The 12,050-nt window shown below is 41.3% G+C and overlaps 1 protein-coding gene across 3 annotated transcripts in view; it reads left to right on the forward strand.

The window, feature by feature from the left end:
* Yeats2 (YEATS domain containing 2) overlaps nucleotides 1–12,050 on the forward strand; it is an 87,396-nt gene that overhangs the window by 19,271 nt on the left and 56,075 nt on the right. For all 3 annotated transcript variants that reach the window (XM_021638535.2, XM_021638533.2, XM_021638534.2), the window contains 3 exons: nucleotides 334–579; nucleotides 2,690–2,805; nucleotides 7,339–7,500. In XM_021638535.2, coding sequence (XP_021494210.1) covers nucleotides 334–579; nucleotides 2,690–2,805; nucleotides 7,339–7,500 — 524 coding nt within the window. The remainder of the gene's footprint in view (nucleotides 1–333; nucleotides 580–2,689; nucleotides 2,806–7,338; nucleotides 7,501–12,050) is intronic.

The raw sequence follows: 12,050 nt of genomic DNA on the forward strand, positions 1-12,050 counted from the left end.
CCTCAGTTTCATGAGTGATGAATTCACAGGTCAGTGCCTCACCACACCTGGCTCATGCTTGACTTTAAGAGTTGGTGCTTTTGCATAATCGTTTGTCACTCTAGTTTTTGTTTTGTTGATGGAGGCTAAGTATAAGAATTTACGAGTATGGAGAGAGTTTTTTCTTTTGGTTGTGAGCCTAGCCTTTATTGGCTGAGCCATCTCTCCATCCAGGATGAGGAGAGATTTTTGAAGGATTGTTAATATGATCTTAACATAGTTGACATTTTCAGGAGTTTAGTTTTTCACCAGTTTTGGTGGATTTGATTAAGTTTGCTGCTTTCATTTTTCTAGGGAGTAAAGACATTTGATCCAATGGCTTTTAACCACCCTGCGATCAAGAAATGTTTGGACTCACCTTCTAGGTCATCATCTCCTACCAACCAGAGATCAGAAACACCATCTGCCAATCATTCTGAAAGTGACTCCTTCTCTCAACACAATGACTTCCTGTCTGACAAAGACAATAACAGCAACGTGGATGTGGAGGAAAGACTCTCCGGCACCGGGGAGCAGAGACCGAGCCGGAATACAGGAAGGGTATACTGCTGGATGGGAGTGGGCTGGGTTCCAGGGGAAGAAGGACCTATTGTTTGCTAAGTGTGGGCACTATTTCTAGTAGAGAAACAGACCTTTGGTTCTTTGAGACAGGGTCTTGGTCTGTGGCTTGGCCTAGAAGCTTGCCAGTCTAGCCTAATGTTTGAGGCATCTCTTGCCTCAGCTCCCAAGTGTTGATGTTATAGGATTGAACCATTCTATAAGCTTAACTAAGTAACTCCATCTTTTTTTTTTTTTTTTTTTTTTTGGCCTCTTGTGCTGTGGCCAGGCTGGTTTCAAACTACCTTGGCCTCCTCTGAGTACTGGGTTTTAGGTATGAACTATCAACCCAGCAACACACTGAGTATTAGCAGTTATCACAACTGACAGTTGAACCTCTGGTATGTATGTATGTATTTTGACATTCTCACTTTAGAGCATAGCTCTCCAAGCTATCATAGGTCTTGGATGTCATTCTCACAGATGGGAAAGAACCCTTAAGGGTTGGATTTTCATGATCTTGCCTCAGATCCAAGTAGTGGCTAGTACAGAAAATAAAACACACAGTTTTTTTCATGACAGGGTTTTGCTATGAGGCCCTGGTGGGATAGGCACTGATTACGTAGACCAGGCTGGTCTGGAACTTGTAGGGATCCCCCTGCCTCTGCCTCCCGAGTCCTGGAATCACAGTTGTGCCACTGTGCCCAGCAGTGATAGTGCGAGTCCTAGACTGAAGCTGTTCTGTACCTGGCTTATTTGGTGTTTGTATTTATGTATAGAGTCACCATATAAAGTTAGACCAGTGATTTCACAGCCACAGCTTCTGTGATAGAGGGGACTTTCAAGTTGTTCCCCATATATTCAGGCATCAGTATTAGATTTATTTTTTTCATAAAAACACATTGTTACTTTTTTATTATAAATTCATTTGTCCAATGTTGAAAAATAAAACAGGCCTTTTGTAAATTAACCCATAGTTTGATGCCTCATGATCAGAACGTTTTGTGTTTTGTTTTGATTTTTTGAGATAGGGTTTCTCTCTGTAACCTTGGCTGTCCTGGACTCACTTTGTAAACCAGGCTGGCCTCGAACTCACAGAGAACCACCTCCCCTCTGCCTTCCCCGGTGCTGGGATTAAAGTTGTGCAGAGTGCCTGGCCAGAATTGTATACATGTTTATTATGTATACAATGTTTTGCCTGTATATGTGCCAGAAGAGGGCACCAGATTTCATTGTAGATGGTTGTGAACTACCATGTGGTTGCTGGGAATTGAACTCAGAATCTCTGGAAGAGCAGACAATGATCTTAACCTCTGAGCCATCTCTCCAACCCCCAGAACTCTTAATATTTAGATTTACTTGTGTTTGGCCATTATTCTTTTTATAAATACTACCTTTTAAGCTATGACTACAGGCACATGTTCCATGTCTGCATTATATGGTGCTGGAGCCTGAACCCAAGGCTTGGTACAAGCCAGAGAAATATTCTACCAATTGTTGTATCCCTAGACTCTGATGTGTGTGTGTGTGTAGACATAGCTATCCTGGAAATACTCCTTGTAGACCAGGGTGGTCTCAAACTCACAGAGATCCTCCTGCCTGTTTCTTTCAAATGCTGGGATTAAAGGTGTGTACCACCCTGCCCAGCTCTTTTTCAAGGAAGGAAGGAAGGAAGGAAAGAAAAGAAAGAAAAAAAGAAAAGAGAAAAATGATCTAAAGAGATGGCTCAGTGGTTAAGAGTACTTCTAGAGGACCTAAGTTTGGTTCCCACCATCCACATGGCAGCTCACAGTCATCATAACACTAGTTCCCAGGGATCAAAGCCCTCGTGTGGCCTCTGTGGGCTGCAGGTACACACATAATAAGTAAACACACATGCAAGCAAAAAACGCTCGTAAATTAAACAAACAAAGAAAATACTCACACTGCCAGGTACGGTGGCCCATGCCCACACTCAGCACTTGGGAGAGCAGATGAGAGCTACGTAGTCCCAGGCTGCTGGGCTGTAGAAGACCCTGGCTTCTCAAAGACTAACATTCTCAGTTATTTTATTTATGCCTTCCATTATGATTATCGCTTGAATGAGTACAGATGTTAACGTCCTTTCTTTCAGGACAATTCTAGTGTCAGTGGCTCCCACAAAAGAGAACTGCGGAATGCTGACCTCACAGGAGAGGAGACTTCCCGGCTGTTTGTAAAGAAAACAATAGTAGTGGGCAACGTTTCCAAGTGAGTATGTGTGAAGTTTCTCCTGCCAGCCTCCATTCCTTCACTTAGTGTACCGCATGGGGGCAGCTCGGAATTCCTTCTTCCCAGCTCTTGTTTTTAAAGTGAAGGATGGTTCAGAGACTTTCTTGGGGAATCTTGCGTCTTAGTTAGGAAAATCAGAAGTAGAACTAAGAAATTTTTGTCTACAGTTTCCTGGGTCCAGTGATGCTCTGCCTTGGACTGTGACTATCTGTGACTATCCCTGGTGATAAACGAGGTGTTTGCTCTTGAGTGTCGCTAGAGAAGAAACAGGGTAGTGTACCGTGTACACTCAGCGTTAATTATTTTTTTATTTTTGTTTTACTTGTGTGAGTGTTGTGCCTGTGTGTATGTATCCCATGTAAATGCCTGGTGCCTGCGGAGGCCGGAAAAAGGCATCAGTTCCCCAGGACTGGAGTCACGGAGTTGTGAGCTTCCGTGTGGGAGCTGGGGACCCAACCTGCATTCTCTGAAGAGGCAGCCTATACTTTCAGCCTGTGAGCCACCTCTCACCCCTGCTTATTTATTTTTGAGCCAGTGTCTCACCGTTTTGCCAAGCCACCCTCAAGCTCACAGTCTTCACGTCTCACCTTCCTATGTAGTTCAAGTTCAGACCCGTATCACAATGTCCAGTTGCTTCTTGAGATATAGATAGATAGATAGATAGATAGATAGATAGATAGACAGACAGATAACGGAGATAGGGTCTCACTATTCTAGAACTCTAGAGACATAATTGCTTCTCTCTCCAGAGTGCTGAAAGGAAAGGCATGCACTGGATAATCAGTTATTTGAGGGCCAGTGAGGTAATAAGATTTCATCACTGCCTTCTACTCCAACTTTTAAAGACAGGATGTCTTCCGCTTTCATAATCTCAACATTTCATATTTAGCTGACATTGTCTCAGCCAAAGCTGAACCCAAAGCCTTCTTTCTAAATTATTCATTCATTCATTTATTTGGAATGGAATGACTTAGGGGCCTGAAGAGGTTGATCAATGATAAAGAACACTGGTTGTTCTTCCAGAGGACCCAGGTTCAATGCCCAGTCTCCTCATGGTTGCTCACAGCTATTTGTAATGTTAGTTCTAAAGGATACAACATACTCTTCTGTTCCCTGCAAGTCCTGCACACATGTGATACACAGACATATATACATGCAGGCAAAACATCCATACATGTAAAAATAATAAAGTTTAAAAATGGAATGATTTAAGTGTGACAGCATTTGTGATTTGATACATATTTTTTTTTCTACTTCAAATTCCAGCATTCAGGCTCACTATGTTTCAAGGCTAGCTTGGGCTACATAGTGAGACCCTATCTCAGAACTAAACAAACAAACAAACAAACAAAAAAGCAAACAAAAAACAATATTAAGATTTTTAATGACTGGAAGGTGAGCAAGAGATTTAAATTATAAATCATAAAAATCATTAGTGTTTACCATCAAGTAGAAAAGTTCTCATTTCTGGTTGCCTGATGAATAGTTTGACATAAATGCTTTTAAGTCAGTTTTTGTTTTTTGATAATAACACAGTGAAAGTTTTATTGTGTGTATAGTTGTTGTTGTTTCTTTTTTTTGGTTTGGGTTTTTTGTTTGTTTTGTTTTTGTCTGTCTGTTTTGGTTTTTGAGACATGGTGTCACTGTGTAGCCCTGTCTGACCTGAGATTACCCACCCCATCCTCCCAGTGCTGGGATTAAAGGCATAGCTTTTAATGAATAGCTTTTTAGAAATCCTTTTAAAAAGGAAGAGGAGCATGCTTTGGAGATGACAAGGTGGTTCAGTGGGTAGTAGCACTTGCCATGAGGGTCTGGTGACCTGAGTTCCACCCTGAACACACATAAATGTTGACAGAGAACTACTACACAGAGGTTATCCTCTAATCTCCATGGGCACTTCCTGGCACAGGTACCTCCAGTGAGCAAATGAGTGAATGAATGAATGAATGAATGAATAAATAGCTAGGTCAATAAGTGCAAGTAGAATAGTCTGAAATACTCTTGGATGTCCATGTATCTTTTTAAAAGTATTCAGTTTGACTTTTAGCCTTACATATATTTCTTGGGTATGTATTTGGTGGAGTGTCCAGAGAATGCCTGAGTCTGATCTTGAGGGAGTCTACACTTGGTAGTCTTCTGTCTATAGCGTCGCTAGCTGTGGTTTGTCTTTGTCCTCTAGCAGCAGTGAAGACTTTTTACAGAACAATGTCACTATGTCTCATAAGATCCACTTTGTGTACTAACGATAGGACTGCAATGTGACAGTGCTTAACATTTAGCCAGTTGCGAGCCCCATCAGGTTCTAAATCTGTCTAAAACAATAGCTGTCCATCATTGTAGTAGTGTTTTTAGAGATTTCTGTATCTTTCTTGACCTGACCTGTTTGTGAAAATGAACTGGATGCTTGAATTCCCTATGCTGGATCCTAGTGCTGGAACTATATTCTGGCGAGTGAGCATTTGAAGGTATCCGTTTGTTCCTGTTGCTTGTTTAGCCAGTGTTCTAGCCCAAGCCATAAAACATAAACTTCCTTACTCAGACTCTGGAAGCCTGAGACTCTGCCCAGCAACCCCATCATGATCTTTGCAGTTTGTCCAGAAGGTGATGAGGCGCTCATCTCTGTCTCTTCATCCCTCTGTAGGAAACAGCTCTTGGCTAGAACAAAGCCAGCCACACAGATTGAGGGAAATAGCAGCTTCTGCCTTAGCCTATTTGCCACAGATACTTTACTTACCCTGGTGTTACAGTAGGAAGAGGTCTCAAAAACAGTTTCCCCAAAACTTCAGTTATTTTGAAAGAAAATTGTGCTCCTAAAATTTGAGACCTTACCTTAATGTGTCTTCTAGTCTTTGATTTAAAGTAAAATCAAAAAATTTTGAGATACAATGTGTTGCATAAATATTTTTTATCAATTGTGTTAAGTTTGGGGAAATCTTTTTAGAACTTGGAGTGTATGTGGGTTTTGCGTGTGTGTGTACATGTGTGAGTGTGAGACTGCATGAAAGAAAGGTGCATGTGTATATCAGAGGACAGCTTGTGGACTCGTTCTTCCACCTTTACATGGATTCCTGGAATTGAGCTCTTAGCCATGAAGTTTACATGGCAAGTGTTTTATCTCCCAAACCATCTTTTAGGCCCGAAAACCAATTTTTTGTTTACTTTTAGGATTAATGAAAGTTTAACAAGATTATTGAATATGGTATCATTACACAGAAGTCAGTTCTTACATGACAGTCACACATTAGAAAAAAATTAAAAATCATATTTATATTAGCAATCAAAATATGCTCAGTAAACAAAAGGCAGCCTAGCCCTTCAGGAATAATTTTTATACTTTATTAAAAGAATTAGAGCAGTATGTCAGGCTAACAGATGAGGATGCTCACTTACCACTCCTCCCTAAGTTAACATGTCAGACAGTCCAGTGGAAATCTCAACAAAACTCAATAGAACTTGCAATCTATAGCTCCTGCGTGAAAGAGCAGAGTGTCAGGTCTGTAGAGTGTGCTTGTGCGGACAGGGTGTGGCACGCCTTGTTCCCTGCACCGCTAAGGATAATAAGAGACCCAGATATCAGAGAGGCCCTGTTCATGTTTTTCCCCGGAATCTGAGAAGGGTGCCTCATTCTCTGAAAAGGCAAAACCCATCAAGGATAAAGAGGCTTTGTGTGCTGTGATCATATCTAGGGGTGAATGGTTTGGGTGTTGAAGGAGATGAGAGTGGATGCCACCTTTTTGGGAGCCAGTGATTAGGCACCAGAAGGGCCCCATACTCTGCCTGCCTGATACCTGAATGGAAGCCTGAAGCTCCCTAAGTGCCAGTTGTATCTCACTGATAGGAAAACAAGTTTGATCTTTTTTAATTTGGGGTTAATAACCAGAAAACAAATTTTAAGGGAATTAAGTAGGCACAGGGGATGATAGCGGGAGCTTTAGGAAAGATTAGAGACTGCTCACCGTGTGATTGCTGTTAATTATTGCTAGAATTTTAATCTTAATTTTAAACAGGACCTCATTAGTTGTTAAGGTTTTTTTATGTATTTATGTATTTTGCTTTCATGTATGTATGTGCACCATGTGTGTACTCACAAAGGTCAGAAGAGGGCATCACATGCCCTAGAAGATAAAGATAAAGGTTTCCGTGAGCCATTCTGTGGGTACTAGGAATCAAACCTGAATCCTCTGGAAGAGCAACCAATGCTTTTAATTGGTGAGCCATCTCTCTAGCTCCAAAAATCAGTTTTGAGGTTGTTTTTAGTTTATTATTATTATTATTATTATTATTATTATTATTATTATTATTGTATACATATGTGCATCATTTTTATATGTGTGAACCTGTACATGATGGCACATCTGTGGAGGTCAGGACATCTTTTTAAGTGGGATCCTGGGTTCAAATTTAGATCATCATAATTTTGTGGCAAGCACCTTCACTTACTGAGCCATTTCATCAGCACAAATGATTAGATCTTTAAAGGAAGAAATTCATCGCTTTCTCTTTCTTCTCCAGGTACATACCTCCAGATAAGCGGGAAGAAAATGACCAGTCAACTCATAAGTGGATGGTGTATGTCCGAGGGTCCCGTAGAGAGCCCAGCATTAACCACTTTGTCAAGAAAGTTTGGTTCTTCCTTCATCCTAGCTATAAACCAAACGACCTTGTGGAAGTTAGGTGAGCACACCTAAGATTTACTGAATCCAAGAAAAGTGATTATCTTTTATAATGTACCTTAGAAATGTTTGTATTGTCAGTAACTCAGTACTTGCTCTTGGTAGCTGTAGTTTCTCTGCAGCGTTTCACTAGTTGGCCCTGTCACCTCTTGTCATTTTGTCACTGTACTGTGTTGGTAGCCTTTGAAGCACTGGTGCATATAAAATGTTACTGATAATTAAATACAGCAATTTAACATTACACACACACACACACACTTTATGGTGTGGGGTTTAGGAAGGAGTGTCTTTGTTTTCATATCTATAGTTTCTGAACCATCTTTCATCCACCCCTAAAAACATCATTTTAGCACTGCTTTCATTTTGTCCCACAAGTTTGGGTACATTATGTATTAGTTTTCACTGAATTCTAAAAAATCTTCATTTCTTTCTTATTTCTGTCTTGACCCAGTTTTCAATCAGTAGAGAGTTGTTCAGTTTCCATGAGTTTGTAAAATTTTTGTTGTTTCTGTTGTTGAAACCCAGCCTCAGCCTTAAATCATGGTGGTCGGCAGGGGCTTATTTCAGTTTTCTTGTGTCTGTTCAGACTTGGCTTGTGACCAAAGTATGTGGTCAGTTTTAGAGAAAGTTCTGTGGGGTGCTGAGAAGTTATAATCTTTTCAGTTTGGGTGGAATATTTTTTTAAATGTCTGCTAGGTCCATTTGGTTTGTAACATCTGTTAGCTCTATTATTTCTCTGTTTAGTTTCTGTCTGGATGACCTATCCGTTGGTGAGAATAGGGTATTCAGGTCAAATGTTTGTGTGTTTCCCTTTTTTTGGTTTTGTTGGTATGAGATTATTTCCTGTGTTTTCATGGGTTGGAGTGTTCCTTCTAGAACCTGCTGCAGGGCTGGATTTGTAGATAGATATTGCTTAGATTTGACTATATCATGGAATATCTTGTTGTTGTTTTTTTTCCTGTCTAGGGTGATTGAAAGTTTTGCTGGGTATAGTAGTCTGGTCTGCCATATGTGGTCTTTTAGGGTCTAAAGCACATCTCTCCAGGCCCTTCTGACTTTTAGTCTCCATTGGGAAGTCAGGTGTAATTCTAATAGGTCTGCTTTTAATATTTTTTTGTTCTATATGTTTATGCTTCAGTTATTACATGGTTAGGGGACTTTCTTTTCTGATTCACTCTATTTGGTGTTTTGTAAGCTTTTTGTTTCTAGATAGCCATGTTCTTTTTTAGGTCATGAAAATTTTCTTCTACACATATACCCAAATAAAAGCTCTCACATGTGCACTCTCTCTCTTTTTCAAAACAGGGTTTCTTTGTCTCTGTCTTGGACTCACTTTGTAGGGCAGGCTGAACTCACAGAGATCCACCTGCTCCTGCCTCCTGAGTGCTGGTATTAAAGGCGTGTGCTACCACTGCCCAGCTGAAATAAAGCTTTTAAAAAGCATTAAAAAATATTGGATGGGGTGGAGAGATGGCTCAGAGGTTAAGCGCACTGGCTGTTCTTCCAAAGGTCCTGAGTTCAATTCCCAGCAACCACATGGTGGCTCACAACCATCTGTAACTAGATCTGGTTCAGCCAGAATATATATAAATAATAAATAAATAAATCTTTAAAAAATATATATTGGATAGCTCCTAAGGAATACACCAGAGGTTGACATTTGGTGTGTTCTCTCTCTCTTGCACATGCATGTACATAGATACAGATGTAAACTTTACATTCCATGTGGGTCTTGAGTAAATTCAGGTAGCCAGCTAGGTTTATAGTTTCCTCACCTGTATGCTTCTTGCATTTACAATTAGAGAAAGTGCCAGGCAGTGGGACACATCTTTAATCTCAGCACTCTAGAAGCAGAGACAGCTGGATTTCTTGAGTTTAAGACTAGCCTGGTCTACATAGTTCCAGGACAGACAGAACTCTATAGTGAGACCCTGTCTAAAAAATAAAATAAAATAGAATAAAATCATTTGCTCTTAATCCTACCTGTCTTTAAGCAACTAATGTATGCAGGTTTGTTCATGTACTTAATTAGACTTTAAGCTTCCTTCCTTTCTTTTCTGTTTTTTTTTTTTTTTTTTTTTTTTTTTTTGAGATAGGGTCTGTGATCCTCTTCCTGTTGTCTTTCAGTTGCTGAGATGACTGGCAGCACCACAGTGCCAGGTCTGTCTGTGTTTGGGGGGGTCATCAGGCCCAGGGTTTCATGCATGCTGAAGAAGCACTCCACCCACAGACCCCCTCCGAGTCCTGATTGCAGGATTCTGTTGTTTTTTTGTTTTTGTTTTTTGTTTTTGTTTGTTTTTGACATGTAGACTCACTGTGTAGCCATAACTGGCCTAGAACTCAGAGTTCTGCCTGCTTCTGCCCCTGCCTCTACAGTGCCAGGATTAAAGATGTGCCTCCACACCCCGTCTTGATTTTGTGCTCCTTGAGGTTTGGACTTCTTACTAATAGTACCTTCCCCAAAGGTGGTCTAACATGGTTCCTAGGAACTAGTAAATACTCATTTCATGTTTGATGCAGAGTGAGTTACGGAGTCTGTGAGGTGGGCCATTCCATTGTAAAAAAAAAAAAAAAAAAGCTCGGCTTGCCAGGGAGTTTTAAATTATACTGAACAGTAGCCTAAATTTCTTAGAGTTCTTTTTTCAGGGATAATGGGTGAGACAGGGCCTTGCTATGTAGCCCTGGATGACTTGAACTTACTTTGTAGATCAAATTGGCCTCACATGAGGCAGTCTCCCACATGCTAAGATTTCAGGTGTATACTTCTAACTGTTGAAAAGTAAATTTTTCTGTGCCTTTGGTACCGGATGTAATCATAATGTTCAATAGCAGATTTCCAATATTTGAAAGAGGCTCTCGAGTCTCTTCCATTGACCTTATCTCAGGATGCTCTTATTTCAGATATCATTCCTATCACTAGGTCATAGTTCCTGACACACTCCAGCATAGCTGTCATTTATGTGACTGTATTGTGCTGCCTGTCACTAGGTTATAATCCCGGACACACTCAAGCTTAGCTGTACTCCTCTTAAAATATTTTTCTAAGACCTGATATAATGTTCCAAATATGGCAGTGTGTAAAGTAGTAATTAAATTAGCCTGAGTCTTGAATTCAGTTACGACTTAGAGTCTTCTCTATGGTGCTCCATAGCTTTTACCTGATGTCATAATTAATTTGATGTAATTTGGTACAGCTGCTCGGGCACATCAGTTTGTTTCTTAAATCAGAGCGCAGATGTGTTCCTTATGATTGCCCAGTCTCATCATCGCACATTACCTGATGAAGAGTACGGGTTGCTTCAAAAGAAGCCGTCTTTTTCTGACTTGATTCACTTGTCCTGGCTGCTCCGGCCGGCTTCCTAAAAGCTGTGATAATGAACTTTATAAGCTGGTCACTGTGTGTTGGACCCTGTCAGTGTGCGTTTGTGGAGATTACAAGAACGAATGCCTCGTCCCTGCCTTTGGGGGGGCTAAATGGACTATCCCTAGCCTTGGTGCATGGGAGACTACGTGGGCTAGAGTGACTCCAATCTGACCGCTTCTTACCACATTCTTGAGTGTCCAGAGGGAGGACTGGCTAGTGAGGAGGTCTGCCCCTATGGGCACTTGGACTAGCGTGGTGGCAAAGAACATGGCCTCTGCAGTCTTGGGGCCCGAGTTGGAATTCTGGCTTTACTGCTTGCTCGCTGTGTGGCCTTGCAACAACTGCAACTCGGGCTGTGAACATTGGCTAAGTTTAGAACAGCATTTGTATTAAGGAGATACTCTGAACGTTTGCCCCTGTCACCACGGGAATCAAAAGTGTTCATCCTAGAAGACCTTGGGGAGCTGTTTTAGCTCTTTTGAAGGTCTTCCATGTGGAGGAATGATTTATTCTTTGTAATTCTAAATCTAGAACTTTCATGCAGCAGATAGACCTAACTCAACCCTCTGCCTTGACCTCCCCAGGACTTCATTTGCATGAGCTATGCCCAGCTGAAACCTTTAATAAGTAGTGCATCCTGAGTCACTGGAAGAAACTGAAAAAAACTGGTTGGCCATTGCTTGTGGTTTTTCCTGGTCATTGATATGTTTCAACGGAATGGCTGTAAACCTGCAGTGCCTAGTATTAAAGCCATGGAGGTGACTCCCAGCTGAGAGCAAATGGGAGGCTGAGACAGAACCAGACTCAGAAGCTATCCATGTGTTGCCTCCGTCTCCTGGCGGATGGCTAGTTTTGCTGTAGTCTGGCACGTGGAGCAGCTGCGTGGTAGCTTGCTGCAGAGTGAGAACCACCAGCTCGCATCCAGAGGACGGCCTCGCTGCGATTGGCGTGATTGTTTTCCCTGCTTTCCGGGCTACTACTGAGTTCAGGGCTACTTTTGTCTCGGATGCTCAGTTTCTGCATCCGCTTGTTCCATCTGTTAGGCTTCTGTCAGGTCATATTCTGAAACTCTGACCTAACTGAATTCGTATCTCTGTTTTCCGGAAGCTTATCCCAGGGAGAGCGCCTTCCCACCCAGTCCTAGCATCTTACTATAGTTTTCAGCCTACAGACCTGTTAAGTATATA

This window comes from Meriones unguiculatus, chromosome 17, assembly GCF_030254825.1.
Source record: "Meriones unguiculatus strain TT.TT164.6M chromosome 17, Bangor_MerUng_6.1, whole genome shotgun sequence".
NCBI classification, from domain to species: domain Eukaryota; kingdom Metazoa; phylum Chordata; class Mammalia; order Rodentia; family Muridae; genus Meriones; species Meriones unguiculatus.